The sequence below is a fragment of the Euphorbia lathyris genome, chromosome 5 (genome assembly GCF_963576675.1).
Source record: "Euphorbia lathyris chromosome 5, ddEupLath1.1, whole genome shotgun sequence".
Classification (NCBI taxonomy): Eukaryota; Viridiplantae; Streptophyta; class Magnoliopsida; order Malpighiales; family Euphorbiaceae; genus Euphorbia; species Euphorbia lathyris.
In genome coordinates, this window is record NC_088914.1 from 56,811,350 (window position 1) to 56,828,944 (window position 17,595).

Sequence of the window (17,595 nt, forward strand, 5' to 3'; positions counted from 1 at the left end):
CACACAAGAGATCCAAACATGTACTTAGAAAGTTTCACCTCATCCGGGAGATCCAGGCGAGAGGTGACATTACATTACAGAGAGTTGACACCGAGAACAATGTCGCAGATCCGTTTACCAAGGCACTTGCACAGCGCCTACATGATGGTCATACTAGATCTATATGGATTAGGGCAATGCCTGCTTGGAACTATTCCAAGTGGGAGACTGTTGGTGTGCCCTAGTTCTTAGGCATTGGTTCATGTATATTGTATTATGCTTTTTGATTATTCTTGCATATATACACTATTTGTGTTACATTAATAAAGGCATTAATCTAGTTCATTTATATCTTGTGCTATAATATGAATAGAGAATCCATTTATTGATAATCGTAAAACCATATCCCAAGTCCATTCTATCATGGGAATGATTAGGACCACGGACTTGTATATTCGACGACTGTATGGTAGTAATTGATACTAGCCATAGCACTTGATAAGTCAGTTGTGAATATGGGTACATGTTGTATACATGTGACTGGATCGATCCGCCCGAGAAAACTACATGGTGGTTGTGTCATTAGTTTTCTTAAGTAGGTCTCTAACTATCTTTAGACCAGATTTCATTATAATATCAATATGGGATCCGGTTCACTTTGACATACGCCTAACAGGTCTGTAACAGGATGCTAAATACGGGTATGATTGGGTGAACAGGTGAACACGTTGGTATTGATATTAAAGTGATGGAATTACCACTCATGTAATAGTGAGATGATATCACAGGCCAGTTGATAAGTGTGTGGCCACACCCTGATAAGTAGTTTACTTATCTGTTTCATCAATCTACTTAAGATCAAGAAATATCATAAACATCGGAGAGGATGACAGCCGCCATGCCTCTAGTTTATAATATCGATATCAAATGGTAAAAGAAGTTAAGAGATAACTACAGGGTCTCTGCATCTTTAGACTGCTGAAATAGCTGTATTGGTTAGGGGCAGTAATGGTTTGCTAGAACCCACTTACTATCTGTGGGCCGTGAGCCCACTGCTAACTAAGGACAGTCCCATAGGATCGTGCACATTGAACATCTGAGTTAGAACTTATAGAACGGTACACTGGAGGGATGAGATTAATTAATTGGTTGATAGTAAAATGTCAAGGTAATTAATTGGTGGTTAATTAATTGATTAATTGATACTTCGTATCAATGTAATTGATTAATGGATTTAGGCGTTGAGTATTTAATTGGTTAATTAGTTTACGGGATGTAATTAATTAATTTGTAAATTAATGAAATTGCATTCGTGAATAATTAATCAAACTAATACGTCAATTTATTAATTAATGTTATTTATTTAATTGGGGTAATTAAATTTAATCTAATTATAACTAATTGCACAGAATAAATACTATTGGTATTTATTTAAGTGATTATGTTAGGATTAGATTAGTTTTGTAATTAACCAATTAATCCTAAACCAATTAGGTTTAGGAATAGCTACACTATAAAAGCCTAAAACCTAAAAAACTATCTAACCAATATATGCTTTGCGGCCACCACAAGAATTCAAGATAGGTGAATTCGGCAGAAGCATACATTTTGAAAAAGTGGGATTTGATTGGCAAATATCACAATCTCTCCAGTTCTTCTTCGTTCTTCGGCTAGCACCGGTTCAGACTCAATAGCTGTTCGTGCATCTGACTACGGAGATCTTACTACCTTGTGGATTCTTCAGCCGTCTCTAGAAGAGACAGTCCGGGTATGTTTATAGCCCTAAACGGATCAAAAGACTTTATTCAATCAATGGTTAACGTACAAAGATCAAATTAAAGGGATTAGAAATAAATTTTAAACCGCAATTCCGCTGCGCTACAGTTGATTAACTGGCAATAATCCCTAACAGTTCTTAAGTCGTTTGGTTTTTCCTCTCAATTCATTGAGTGGATTCATGCGATACTCTCTTCGGCTCATATCTCGATTCTCACTGCTAATGGATCTGCTGGGTATTTCTCTTGCTCTCGAGGAGTAAAGACCTGTTGAGGCTCAGGAAAGCATGACCCCATTTAAACTTTCCCAGCAACAATTCTGCAGATTCCTCTTCTCCACTGTGAAAAAGAAAAAAAAGCTAGTAGCAGTGTGAAAGGCCTGAATATTCAACTCTCACCAACCAAATACAAGCACTTAAACAATTAACTACGAATAGTTTAAGCCTCACTGGTTTAGATATGGACCAAGTCTTGAAGCTCCAGAAAATGGATTATTTCAAAAAAATATTCAACACATACATTTCAAGAGGTTCGAGTTGCTTTATGTAATACATATTATCCCTCCAACTTGAAGGATCAAAACTCGAATGGTTACATCCATGTTAAGTATCCTGATCCAATACTTTGATCTAAATAAACAGAGGAGAGTGCCTTTACTTGATCTCATTAGACTAATCATGATCATGCATTACATACCACTGGCTCTCTGCCTTCAGCACCTATTGTTTAACAAAACTAACCCCGTCACAAGCACAAGAATTCATATGCATCTATAAAAATGTTTCACGAACATCACAAACTACATACAACTGCCAGTTACTAATATTTAGGCCCTGTGACTTTTATAGCTTAGCTTACCTCTTTGGCCTTGTACTTTTCTATCTTTTCAGTGAAAAATTCCTATGTGATTACCACCTAAGTTGAGGAAGAAATTATATGAAACAGTGATTATCTCACCTTAAATCACTGCACCCAGGAAGATTTGCCTTCTGGATGTCAAGATCCAGATTATGGACATATAACCATTTCATACATCGAGATTAGTATTCCAAAATGTAAATAACCACAGCTAAACAATCCATGAGTTGAAAAATTTTGAGATTTGGAAAGCATCCCAACGGGAGATTGAAATAGTTTGTTAGCATTCATCATACAGCAGCCAATTCACTGTTACAGATAGTTGAATTAAGTTAAGGAAGAAGAAAGCAAGAATCATGCCTAGGCTAACATAAGAGAGAGGTAGACCTCATCCATTGTAGTATTGTACTGATCTTATCACTAGCAAAGCTAGAAGTTTGAGATATGGATATGCTTTCATAAAACTAAAGTAGTTTTATATCATTTCTAATTTATAAAGTCATGCCTATTAAGAAAAGTTAAGAAACGGGAGATTGAACTAGTTTGATAGACAGCAAATTAACTAATACAGAAAGTTGAGTTAGTTACAGGAGCAATAAGAAAGTTAAAAAAAATATATTTGGAACATTGAGCTTAGCATTCCAAAATGTAAATAACGTAGCTAAAACAATCAATGAGCTGCTAGTTTGATAGATAGCAAATCAAATAATACAGAAATTTGAGTTAGTTACAGGAGAAATAAGAAAGTTATAACAAAATTCCGAATATTGAGCTTAGCATTCCAAAATGTAAATAACCCCAGCTAAAACAATCAATGAGCTGAATATTTTTGAGATTTGGATAGCATCCAGAGGGAGATTGAAATAGTTTGTTAGCATTCATCACCTAGCAGTAAACTCACTATTACTCGAGGTAGAATTAAGTTGTGGGAAAAGAAAGCAAGGATCATGCCTAGGATAATAAGAGGGATAGGGTAGATTCCGTCCATTATATTGATCTAGTCACTAGCAAATCTAAAAAAGTTTGAGATATGGATATCCTTTTGTAGCACTAAAGTAGTTGTACATCATTTTCAATTTGTAAGGCATGCCTAATTAAGAGAAGTTGAGAAAGGGGAGATCAAACTAAGTTGATAGACCAGCAAATTAATTATACAGAAAGCTGAGTTAGTTATAGGAGAATAGTTCCAAGAATAGTTTTTATTATCTTTAGAACACCAATGTACACGAATACTATTTGAGTTTGAGGCGTGTACAAGCAAGCACAAACCATTCTAACTTGTGCTCAAATTTAATTAATAACTGGAATCACCAAAAATTGTAACTCTAGACCTCTTGGTCAGGAAACTTTGATACTACGTTAGGTAACTATTCAACCCAAAAGATACCTTAAGAGGAGGATTGCCTCGTTTATATAATGGTTTATACCTCATGATCTAGCCAAAGTGGGATGCTCAACATCTAGAATAATTTGAACAGTAAATTTAACATGTTTTCCTCTTATTATCACCATGCATGTTATTATTCTTACAATCCAATTATAAATCATTAAACATTTACTTATATTTCAATGATGTTATTGTTGGCAATAGAAGTTAGCAAATTTTGATGAAATTGGTGACACGTACTCAACAAACTAAAAGAAAAGCTATTATTATGTCTCCTCTCCAATGTCACTTTCTTAGCAATTATGTACATATATATATATATATATATATATCAAAGCAATTGAATGCGTACAATCCAAAATTTTCTCCCTTTCTCCAATTCCAACAAGAAGATAGGTTATCTATATTAACATACCAAAATGGCGAAATGCCTTCTAGGAAAATGAAAAACTCTATTCTCTCCATTTCTTTCTATATCTTAATATATCATGTTTTTTCTCCCCTTCGTTGGTAATAAAAGGAGAAAAAACAAGAGAAAGTGAAGGAGGGGGAAGAGAGATAAAATAAATAAGAAAGAAAAAGCATGATTGGGTCAATACTCGGAGAAAAAAGTTGAAATACTTTAGCAGAGAACACTTCAATGATTCATCCAGGATTTTCTAGATATTATCATCAGTGAGATTTTAATCCAAAATGACTTCTGTCAGTTTTGGGATCACTTATACTCTTTGCTTTTGATTTCCCGGTATTGGACTTGAGCTTATGCTGCCTCATTTGCTTTCTTCTTCATTTTCCCATAATACCTCTATTTTTTCTTTCTTTTTATTCCCTAAAGATAAGTCTTACTATTCAATAAAATAAATACTTAATGATATTTGTGGAAACTTAAAAGATATAATATTCATAAGTTAAAAGTACAAAATGGTTGTCTAAATAATTTAGGGCGTAATCCTAAACTAGATAATATCCAATACTCATCTCAACTAGTTTGAGATCAAGACTTAGTTGTTAAGTATATCCTTCTATTTTCAACAAGCAAGAAGAAGACTAATATAGTAATATTCAATTTGGACTCCAATATTCAAGAATAAGACTAAGTATATCCTTCTATTTTCAGTTCAAAATTTTCCATTTTACTCCACAAAGGTTAACCCAATATTCAATTTGTAGTTAAAAGTTTATGAAGATCTACTGATGATCCTTGTATCTAAAATAGAATTCATGTAATTTCCTTTTGTCTTCAAAGAGGTTTTAGCAGATTAAAGAATAAGTGTAACTTGTGATAATGCAATATTTTGAAGGCTGCAGCTAGAATAGCTACATGCAAGAATGGAGGTCCTCAGACAGAATTAAGTGAAAACTTCTGCTCTGCTAAGATGCAGAGAATAACAACTCCTCAGCATCTTAATATTCAGCAGAAAGAGCAGTGTTCTCATACAATGATACAACAGATAAAGCAACTCCTCAGCATCTTAATATCCTTGAAGGACATAATCGTCTCACCTGGATCCCATATCTTGTCTCTCAATAACAAGATAAATGGCTGCAATACTAATTTCAGTCATTTAACCAAATAACCTTTTTGAAAAAAAAAAAAAAAAAAAAAAAAAAAAAAAAAAACCTCTACTAAGGATCCTATGGGATGCATGGATTGTAAATGATGTATGTAGGACTTAGGACTCAAGACAAACAAAACTGATAGCCAAATTATCAATAACCTGTTCTTTCCAATTAAAGCTTAGCTACTAATAATTATTTAATCCTTTTCAGGTTAGAAATTGATATAATAACCATAGGTGTCAAATCGAAATCCTCATTTTGTGACTAGTGAATCGTAAGATTCGGTTCAAATTCATAATATTATAAAAAATAAAATATTTAACATGTTGAACTCGAATTATTATCGAATATTAGCCTAGAAATGCAATTTTAATTCCAATAAAGAAATCATATCAACTAAGTACTTAAAATTCAAATCTAATGCAAATGCAATCCTAATAAAACCAATTTATAAATCAGATTTTGTATAATAACTTAATGGAGATGGCGATGTAGAGTCTGAGTTTCTGACTCTGTTTTTTTGCCTTGTTGTCAACTTGATAATGATGGTATGGAACTAGTTTGAGTTGATAACTTGATAAATAACAATCGGACTAGAGGAGGGTGGGTTTAGTAGTTAGTGTTGTTGAAAGTTTTGATGAACGGTGATGAAGATCCGGCTCAAAATAGAGCTGAATCGAATCGTACGATTTGAATTGCGAATCGTAAGCTTCAGTTATGATTTAGATTCTCCCTATAGATCTAGCTCGAAATAAAGCTGAATCGAATAGTACGATTCAAATCGTGAATCGTAGGATTCTAATAACAGTGATAATAACACATTTCATGTAAGATTGAGTTGTTAATACACGTACCAAATTATCAAAGCTGCAGATAGTGCTTCTACACAAGATAGCTCACACGGTCGGCCATAATTTACTGGATTTGCTGCGACAAGCCATGGTACTGCAATGCACAATAAATTTTCCAATTTATGAGAAAGCAGTTCATTGGGCATCAGTATGTGTATATATAACTATATGTAAACGACTTAGTTAATATACTCCCTGTTATTAAATAGACATAATAAAGAGACTGTTATTAGATAAGCACAATAAAAAGTTTATCTACATTGATGTTTATATACAATAAGGATCATTGGAAACAGAAGTGAAGCACAAAATGCACAACAAATAATCAGAAAACCCTCATGTTATACCTTTACAAGATACATATGCACAAACATAGAGTAAACTGCAATGGGCATACACACTTATGGGGAAAAAAATTTACTTTCAAAGGTATTATTCAAAGACAAATTAGAGTTCGTACACAAGCGAGGAGCAGGACACCGCAGTTTCACAAATGGAACATCACTCAAACGAGCCCAAGAACAATCCACAACAGCTAATCCTCTCCTCTTTATCAAGCTATAATCATCTTTAGAGACACATTGACTCCCAACAGGACTGCCAATAGAGAAGCACAGAAGCTTATAAGAATAAAAAATGATGTACCAATCCTAACATAAGCTATGGAGAACTTTTCAGGAATAAGATATAGTAAGAAGTCCCCACAAACTGCATCTTTCACGTGGTTGCTAGTTTCTCAAGATTTCAGTTGAATAAAATCAACCATGCCTTATATTGCTTTCTCTCTATCAGGTTAATGCCACTGCAGCATCATCTTAAAATTAAAAAACAGAGACATCTAAGTCACAGTCAATTAACTGAATGCTTTTGGGTTCAATGCATCCAACAAATAGATGGAATCCAGGGCATGTGTGAACAAAGTAACTAAAAAAAAAAAAAACACTTGAAAACATATGGAAGGATGAGCCATTTGCAGAAAAAACATCAGATGATTCGAAGGTACTGAGAAACTGCAGCTGCTGTTACCTTAAAGCAATACCTCCAAAGCCACTATTGACACGCAACTCCTGCACAAAGTCATTTGATAATTTCAATAATGGCACAAAAGTAATCTATCTAACAAAATTGGAAGTGTTTCATGCAAAACCTGTCCAACAAAATGTAAATGAACTGATCCATCAAAATTAAGAGCGACTATATTTTGACTAATTAGTATTTTACCAAATTAGCTGGTCAAACATCCTGCAGTCTAAAGTTCAGGACTGCAAATGATGACCTGTGACCTTAAACACAGAAGTGATATCAGCTAGTATGTTTTAGTAACTGAAGCAGCAAAAGTACATATTGGACCGCATTGGCATTTATTCTTATAGAGAAATGGACCATTAACTTTCCATTAGTGAGATTACTAGATTGACCAGCACAAAAGTCACTGCAGTAACACTATTTTGACCCTCTTGCACCTTATTTCTTTCAATAGGTGAGTAAGGTTATATTTTTCCAGGACTGTTTTTAGAAAAAAAAAATACGTTTGTCTTCATAGAACTACTTCCTACGTACAAACGATCTATATCCTACTCTGAGTTGCTGCTATCTCCACAGTTCATTTCAGCCCTCCCTCGCCACCCAGTTAAATGAAAAGGAAAGAAAAGGAAAGGAAAAGAAAAAATATAGATTATGCATTGAATTGCCATCATATAATTTTACTAGCACAAGTTCTGTAAATTGATAACAATTGAAGTTATTATGGGTATATTCTCTAGCTTTTTAAGCATTTCAAATAGCTTAATTCAGGATCACATGATAGTGGTACAAAAATTGGTCATATTGATATGGTGAAACAAGACAAACTTCAATTAAGAATAGTGAACTGAAATATAAATAGGAAAAATTCAACAGATACTTTCTTTCAACAAATTAAATCTTGCAAGCTTCCTCCCTGTGCACTTTTTTGCATCACACTGTCCAAAGTCCTGAACAACAGGGAATAATCAATTAGACTCGGTGCTACAATCCAAAATCAATTAGAGGAAAGTAGTAATCAAAATTAGCAGTAGGAGACTAGGAACAGTAAAATTGAAGTTGCACTTGATCATTCAAATTCATCAAGCAATGGATATCGCTAACAAAATGAAATAATATTGGACGCAAGCGGACATCAACAGATGGTGATAGAACATAGAGAGAGGAAAAATAGAAAGATGCATACCCACATAGCAAGCTGAACTGCGGGAGAGGAAGTAGTATTCTCTTCAGGAACTGTACACCACAATTCATTTATTAGGAAAAAGAATGAGAAATTTATTTCATAGAAACCAAACCACTTAGAAAGACAGGAGCATTGAAATAATACCTTGATCAGAAGGCAGAGACTCATCTTCCCTGCAAACGCAGAGCCGTGAAGCATTATAGATGAAGAATAAAACCATTACAGCTGAAGAATAAAATCATTACAGATATACGAATTTTATGCTAGAAAACTGGAATTACCTATCAAGTTGATTGGTTCTGCTGAATTGGCCACGATGTGAAATGTGGGATTTTGATCGCCTGGGTTTGTTATGTCCCATTATATATTAGTATAGCAGCGAGAGAAGCTGAGGTAAGGTTTTCTGCGCAGAATTTTTGCTTCAGATAATAGTGGAGTTAGAATTGTTTTGCTCAGAATTGGAACAGCAACCAATTTCCATCTCAGACCTTGGCGACTGCAACTGCCGAGTAGGGTTTGTTTACACAACGTGCATCTCGGAAGCTGTTTCTTTTGGGTAAATCTATATATAATATAAAACAATAACGATGGAACTGATGTGTCACTTCCTCCTTTTTTAGTGATAAAAAATTTAATATATTAATTTTAATTTACTCTAATTCTCTACACATCTATATATATATATATATAATATAAAACAGTAACGATAGAACTGAGTTATCACTTCCTCCTTTTTTAGTGATAAAAATTTAATATATTAATTTTAATTTTATTATGTATATTTATCTATAAAAAGATTATTTTATCCCATATATCTAAGAGTACTACAAAATTTAAATTAATCCCTAAAATCTCTCTAATTCTCTACATATCTATATAAATAATATAAAACAGTAACGATGGAACTGAAGTGTCATTTCCTCCTTTTTTACTAATAAAAAATATAATATAATATATAATATATTAGTTTTTATTTTATTATTATATTTATCTATAAAAATATTATTTAAAGTAAATGTGAAAATCAAATAATAATATTTAATTTATATAACACATTTATGTCATTAATTATAATTATTAGATTGTATTTTTATTAATATTTATATATTAAGATGAATCCGTGCATCGCACGGGCCAAAAACTAGTTACATTCATATAACCCTTATAATTTGCCTTACTTTCATTATGACACATTAACTTCTAAAATCAACGTTATAACTCAAGTTCACTTCACTAACAGCAAGTCTAATGATGGTTATAAAAGTGTTACTTCCATCAATTTGAAATACATAACCATGATTAGTTGTTACATTGATGTTACAAAAAAAATAAAAAAAGTAAGTTACTATATATAGTAACAAAGAAAAAAGAAGGATTAAAATTGCAATAAAACATTAGAAAGAGAGAGTCATAGCCACACATGGTATATCTACACCTCATATGGTGTGTGTATCACACGCGCCACATAAGGCGTATGATATGCCATGTGTCACGATGTCAGGTCTGAACCGCACCAAAACCTCGTATGGTGCCAAGACTTTCCCCAAGTCTCGGTCAACCAACTCCTACTAAAAGGGTCTATCCCTTTTTAAGTGTCCCATCGGTATTTCGTTCTGGAGAGACTCACTATGTTCAAACCTCACTTTATAATGGGCATGCATTATGGGCTATCTGGGAGCCTCATAATGTCCATAGAGATTCCCTCTATGGAGACATTTGTCTCCATTCACGAATGATATATGCTCGACTCTCTTGTCCCTAGTTGACGAGGGTGGATCGTTTAAACTAGTACAGACAACTAACCTAGGGAGCAAGGGAGATCCAACGCCAGATGTAGTCCTTGTCCCCTATAGTGTTTCTTATACCAACTCGACCTCCTCCATTAGCGTATGTCGATATGCTCCATCCTCTACTTCATGTCGAAGCCTTCTTGTAGCCTTACCAATGCTTGGAGTTAAGTTTGTCTATAGCCAAACTCCCTCACAATGAGCATCAGCGTCCCCGTTGATGCCCCCTTTACACTTTCCCACACTATGAGGATCAACGTCCCCGTTGATTGGGCTCGCCTTCTTTGGAAAAAGATTCACTTCCTACTCGAATGCTAACGAGGTTCCACCAAGTTGTCTGTACTCTTGTTTCCCAAATTGATCTCCACTCGCACCTGAACTCTGCTTGAGTTTCCACGATGTCTTGTCTTTGGAAATGGTTTCAAATTCAACCATCATTCCGCTTTTTCTGCAATTTGCAACTTTAACGTCTTCGATCGAAGAACTTTTCTTGCGCTGCTATTGTAAACCCACTCCTCAACAATAGCAAGAGTACTTTTTCAAACTTTTTGAAATCTTGAAAAATTCTTTTCTATTATGAAGGATCTTCATTCGAGTCTTCTTACTCTAAGGATCTTCATCTGAGTCTTCTTTCTCTATCCATCTTAATCTATTTTACTCTTTAATATATCTACCATAATATACCATAAGGGGGTCAATATAGGACCCATTTCCCCCCATGTACTATCCCCCACTTGAGGGATCGTCATCCTCGGCGGTCGGGAGAAATGGTTTGGTGCATTGATAAAACCATTGATGTCGACTTGCCAAACAAAACCTTCAAAAACTTTGATCGTCTGATATTTGCTCCAATTTCTGCTTGTTCACATTCTCATTGCTTTGACCTTTGCTTTCTCTTTCAAATTTGCACCTCACAAATGGAACAAAAAGAAATATCATAGTATTCATAATATAAAAATGTGAATGTTGGTATCCAAATACATTTAATGCAAATTGTACCAACATTCACAATGGAAACAAAACCTCAAGAAAATAATATCTCGGTCATTATTCAAAACATAATGGTAAGAATTCTTACACCATTGATCAAGTATTTAAATACGTGGATTTACCGAACTTCTGATGTTGATGAAAAGTCGCTAGATAGAACCCGTTAAACTAGTTGTTCAGCCAACAGCCAGTTGTTTCCACTCGCCATCTTTTGATTTTGTTCACACGACTGGATCTTTTTAGTTTTCCGCCGCAAAGGTTGACGAGGAAACACAAGGTCTTTTTGGTCTTGTCTTTCCCAAGGTTCAAGCGTTGTTTCATTTCTTGCCTCCTTTGGTCTCTGACTTCTGTCTCTACTTTCTGCCTTGGGTTTCTTCCCTTTCTCCCTCAAAGTGAGTTTAAAGTTGAAGTTGAAACCCAAAACTAAAAAAGAACCCTGGGGTTTTACCATCGATGGTTTTGAAATCTGCCTTCATCAAATTGGATCAAGCTCTTGTTTCACCGATTGTTGCCTTCATAGGATCTGATAGGGTCTCTTGGTTTTCTCACGTTTTAGCTCACTAGTAGAATGCCTCTTATTTGGTTGGACATGTCCACAGTTTGATAAAACCATTGGTTGTTGACTTGTTAATCGTCATTCTCATTTGATCACTGCTCGTGTCTGACTCGACTTTTCAAAATCAAAAGATCGATTAGTTTGTTTAAAAAATTAAATGATTTCGAATCATCTGCCACTATTTCGATTCATCTTAGTCTATGTTTGGACAAACTCTTTGTTTTGTTAGTTCGTGCACCCTTCGTTCCTCTAGTGGAATCTGTTAGGGATTCTATCCAGTTAATCAATTATAGCACAGTGGAATTGCGATTAAAAATGTATTTAGAATCTTTTGAGTTTGATCTTTGTTCGTTAACTATTGATTGAATAAAGCCGTTTTAATTCACTAAGGAATAAAATTTACCTGTTTTGTCTCTTCTAAACACTATTGTAGAATCCATAAAGTAGTCGATCTCCAAAATCAGATGAACAAACAACTATCCAGATAGAACTGATGCTAGTCGAAGAACGAAACAGTAGTAGGGAGAATAATTGAGTTGGCCGAATATACCTATTAGCAATATGGGGGTCGAAAATTCTATTGTTTGGTTAGAAGAATTAGGGTAAATTGGTTAATTACAAATCTAATCCAATTCTAATCTAATTACATAAACTAATATTGTTCCCGCGCGGTCGATTAAATTTTTGTATAAAAATTTAACATTTTAATATTTTTTATTTATATATCATTTGCATACAATTATAATAATTTTTTGTTTTAAAATAATTTAAATTTACAAAACACAAAGATTATTTTAAAAAGTAACTTTATATAATTTTTTGTTCTTCCAAAAAAAATAATTAACTATAAATTTAATATATGTGTAACAATTTTATTGAAAATAATATATTTTATTAATTTATACTATATATAACAGCGGAAGCAGAGAGAACTTACAAGAAGTGTTTTAGAGGGTTTTTGGCTTAGTTGGCATCGTAGAAGCAAAAAGAATAAATGAGTTAATGAGTTTTAATTATCTCTATATCGTTGATACTATATTAACACATTATTTATTGTCAATTACTAGCTCATTAATTAAAATAGTAAAAGAAAGTAAGAGTTACAAGAAGATGAAAAAACACAAAACAGAGGAAATTCAAAAGTCTTACAGGAAATTATATGTTTCCAAAGGTAATTATTCGATTTTTTTCATACGTAGTAGTTATTTTATTCTCAATTATGTTGTTCCATACCTCTCGTTGCCTTATCCATGTTTTTTTTTGTCTTTTTTTTCAAAATGACTAAATAAAGATTTTATATATATTTTTTTTATAAATTGCTAAGTGTAATTGTTTCGATTGTTTACTCTAACTAAAATTTGGATTTTCGGCTTTATATGAACTCAATTGTTAGGTTTAATTAGACCAGTTCATGGGCTGGGCTAGTGTCACACCCGATCCAAAACGGCATCGGGTATGAACGGAAAACAGGATAACAAATGTCTATCGGTCTGAAACACGAATCCATTTTCTAATAGATAAAAATTCATTCGGACTACCTAAAGTTTTATTAATTGTTTGGCTTGGACTCGATAATTCTATCGAGCTTCCTACGTATCCCGAACATCTTTTAATTATTTAAACCGGGAATCAAAGCCACGTAGTTCTACCTATTTTTAGGTAGTGAGATTAACTTATCGACTCGTTGATTGACACGCTAATGATTTAATTGTATAATTCACTTTATTACTATATATATCATTTTATCAAAACGAATCAAATTGAATAAACGGATCAAATTGAATAAGCGTTTTATCAAACCAACGTTTTACCAAACCAATTCGTAACCAAACAAACCTTTTACCCAAAATCAACTTATATCCGAAAATATAAAACCTTATATCCAAATCAGCTCATATCCGAAAACATAAAACCTTATATCCAAATCAACTCATATCCGAAAACATAAAACCTTATATCCAAATCAACTCATATCCGAAAACATAAAACCTTATATACATTCTAGAGTTTCTCCCCTTATGTATCAATCCATAACCACATATATCACATAGTCGAGACGTCTCTTTAACCTTGCCTAATCTCGTATTGGTCTTACCCCATGCTTCGCTGCCAATACCCGACTAGGTCTTTACACTGTGTACACAGGCCATGTTCCTCACTGAACATGGTCTTCAAATATCAAAACCACCAATCCGGATTACTCTAGATGGATATAAAACTCATAAAATCATAATATGTTCAAATATTCTTTCACAGTCAAATTTCCAAATAATTCCATCACTATAAAACCACTTGACTTCAATTAACTATTTTCGTAAAAATAATCACAATCGTTAAAATTAGATAATCTTTTAATATAACTAAAATTGTTAAAAATTCGTATAAAATCACCGCTTTATAATTTAACTAAACTCCAAGAAATAAATAGCTCAAGAATTAAATAGCTCAAAATATTGTCTCGATAAAATTTCAATATCGTTTAAAATTAAATATTCTTATCGGACTATTTTCTGCCATCGAACCGAAACAAAAATTTTAAACTGAATAGTTAATTAGGATTAAGAATACTATTAGACTTGTTAAACCACATTAAACTACTAAAAATATATTCGTCCTAATTTTATATTCAAATTGATATAGACTCTATTAAACAAATATTGGTATTAGTCCTTATAATTTATAACTTATTTAACTCAACAATTTAAAGTCTCTAAAATCTTAATCAAACACTTTTACCATACTACTTTCGTACACTTTTATCGGACTATCGGAATTGTAACGTGTAAACTAAACTAATATCGTTAACTACGATCGAAGGTTCAGTTAGACTCATGACACTGCTACGAGTCTATCCGTATGAATTTTATATTCCAAACGCTTGTACAAATTTTATGTTAATACAATATAAAATAATCAATTATTTTTATGGGTCTATTTTGATATCTAATTTAAACCGACGTTGATAATTTGGACCGATATATCTCTAAACTCGTGGCGCTACTAAAAGCCTTAATACCGAATTGAACTTTCGCTTCGATAAATCTAAAGGACAACTCTCTAAATTTTATATTTTATTAGTAAAATATAGAATTGATAAATCATTACTCGTAAACATGTTAAAATTTAACGAAATGGAACCTAACTTACTCAAGATCATACTTATAACATTTTAAATAAAATAATAATTTAAATCTAAAATACAGTTACCGAAATAACGTCTGTCGGTCACCAAAAATTAATCTAAAATACAGTTACCGAAATAACGTCTGTCGGTCACCAAAAATTAATCGGTGCGATCCGTTTACAACTGATCCTAAACGTCATCGTCAGTCACCAAAAACGTCCTCATTAGTCACCGAAAATTAATCGGTGTACTCCGTTGCTAAAAGTAAAACGTTTTTCCTCAATAACTCCTTAACCTAAAATTTGATATATCTCCCAAAACAATTAAAACCATCTTCCTCTTTTTATATTTCTTAACTATGTCAATAACTTATACATGTATATACCATGATTTCCATAATCTATCTTAGTGACAAGTTTTCTAATATCAAGACACATGTTACATACATGGCAATTATAAATCATTTGTGACATGATGTAGGACATGTGTATTTTTGAGTAAAACAAAATATTAACATGTCATCTAAAATGTGTCATGCACTGGTTTCTTTTTATTATTATAAGTTTATTTTATTATCATTATTTTAATTCTTACCATCATAACTATATAAATATTTAAATTTTGGATCATATATATATATATTAATCATCTTTTTTTATTGAAAACTAAATATTAATAACTTAACCATAATATATGAAACACAATTAATCTCTCTCTCTCGGCTAGGGTTTATGGTGAAGCGAGTTAGGGATAGGGGGGCTGTGGGCGGCGAGGGGTTGGAGGCGGCTGGTCACTGGTCGGATCAGGAGGGGGTTTGCGGCAGGGAAGGGGGCGGCGGCCTGGTGGGATGGGGTGAGGAGGGGCAGGATGGTGGAGGGCGTGCGCCTGGAGGAGATCGGGGTGGGGTGCTCGATGGATTGGCTGCAGGGGAGGATCGGGGCGTCGGTAGGGGGATCGTGGGCAAGGATGGGGCGGTGCCGCGGGAGGCGCCCTTGCGGCTGGGGGCGGATCTACGAGATCCGCGGGCGGCAGTGGTTACTGATGCCGGGGGCAAGGCTCCCCCAATCTCGGGGGGAGATGCGGGGCGGGGGGTACCTGGCGCAGGGCTGTGAGCCGATAGTGCAGGGCACTGCCCGGGCGCTGTCGGCTCCTCGGCCGGGCGGTGGGCTGGGGCTGTCGGCGCAGTGCCTAGCGCGGGGTGTACTTCTCCGGGCAGCGATGGGCAGGCAGGGGCAGCGGCAGGGAGGCAGGCAGCCTCGGGGCAGGATTTTTCTAATAAATCGGATATGGTTGGTGTTGAGGGAGGAGCTCAAGGGAAGGCGGTTTCCCCCAGACCTAGGGTTCAGATGAATGAGGTTGGTAAAAACTCTTGGAAGGATACGGTTATGGGGGTGGTTGAGGAAGAGCCGGGTTTAGAGGAAGTTTTAATGGTGGGAGAATCTGATGATATGTTCTCGGATTCTGATGATGAGGAGAATGGCCAGGAGGATCCTCTCTGTCCGGTCATTAGACTTTCCGCTGCAGAGAAGCGTGAGCTCAGAGAGAAGTGGAAGGTGTCTTTAATAGTTACTGTCCTGGGTAAGAGAATTAACTTTAACTATTTTGCCCAAAGGATACAAGCGGAGTGGGCAAGGAAAGGTAAAGTCAGTATTACTGACCTGGAAAATGACTACTATGTCATTAAATTTACCAGGGTTGAGGATTATAATTCGGTTATCAAGGGAGGCCCATATATCATTTCCAATCATGTTTTGGCCTTCCGGCCTTGGGTTCCTAATTTTAATCCTCACGATTGTTCGGTTAACAGGATCTTGACTTGGGTAAGGTTCCCGGGCCTTCCCATTGAGTACTACAGTGAAAAATTTCTTAGTAAAATAGGAGGTCTAGTTGGAAAGGTCCACCACGTGGACAAAACTACAATTGGGGCCACTAGGGGAAATTTTGTTAGGGTTTGTATAGATGTAGATCTGGCTAAACCTTTGCTATCAAAATTCTGTGTTCATGATAAAGTGTTCTTCATTGAGTATGAAGGCTTACATAACATTTGTTATGATTGTGGCATGTATGATCATTCTCAGGAGGGGTGCCCTAAAAGGGAGAAGGTTGTTAAGGAGAGGGTTGAGATTAGTGTGGGGATAACTGGAGGGAACTAGGGGAACGAAGGGAACTTTGGTCCCTGGATGGTGGCAAAGAGGCCCGCTAGACGTAGAACTCAACCAGCAGTTGTTCACAATCGTCCTCCTGACATCAACACAAATTCCAAGTCCTCTCCACCAAAGACTTCTGTTCTTCCAAATGTCAAGGAGAAGCCTATTGTTGTCCTGTAAACAGACTCTAGCAAGTGCACTAGATACAAGTAATAAAGTGATAAGTGAGTATCGTCTCCACAGGGATTGTGATACAAATAAATATGGGAAATCGTTGCTAAACAGTGTGCGTTATAAAAGTGCCTTCCTTTATGGTTGTTTGTTTGATATTGGTTGTTAAATGACTCAGGCAGAATACTCAATCAAGGAAAT

General features: G+C 34.8%; 1 protein-coding gene across 5 annotated transcripts; it reads right to left on the minus strand.

Annotated features, from left to right (window-relative positions):
* Positions 1-1,531: 1,531 nt before the first annotated feature.
* Positions 1,532-9,144, minus strand: LOC136229294 (uncharacterized). Of its 5 annotated transcripts, none has more exons than XM_066017980.1 (8): positions 8,901-9,144; positions 8,764-8,792; positions 8,620-8,669; positions 8,316-8,383; positions 7,437-7,475; positions 6,871-7,007; positions 6,414-6,504; positions 1,532-2,093 (listed from the first exon to the last, which is right to left on the minus strand). In XM_066017980.1, exons 1-8 carry the CDS (start codon positions 8,978-8,980, stop codon positions 1,976-1,978), a joined length of 612 nt encoding a protein of 203 aa, XP_065874052.1. In that variant the 5' UTR covers positions 8,981-9,144; the 3' UTR covers positions 1,532-1,975. The 5 variants fall into 5 exon arrangements, with proteins under 5 accessions (XP_065874052.1, XP_065874054.1, XP_065874056.1 ...); XM_066017982.1 differs by lacking the exon at positions 1,532-2,093 and adding an exon at positions 2,222-2,473; XM_066017984.1 differs by lacking the exon at positions 1,532-2,093 and adding an exon at positions 2,480-3,497.
* Between the last annotated feature and the right edge of the window lie 8,451 nt (positions 9,145-17,595).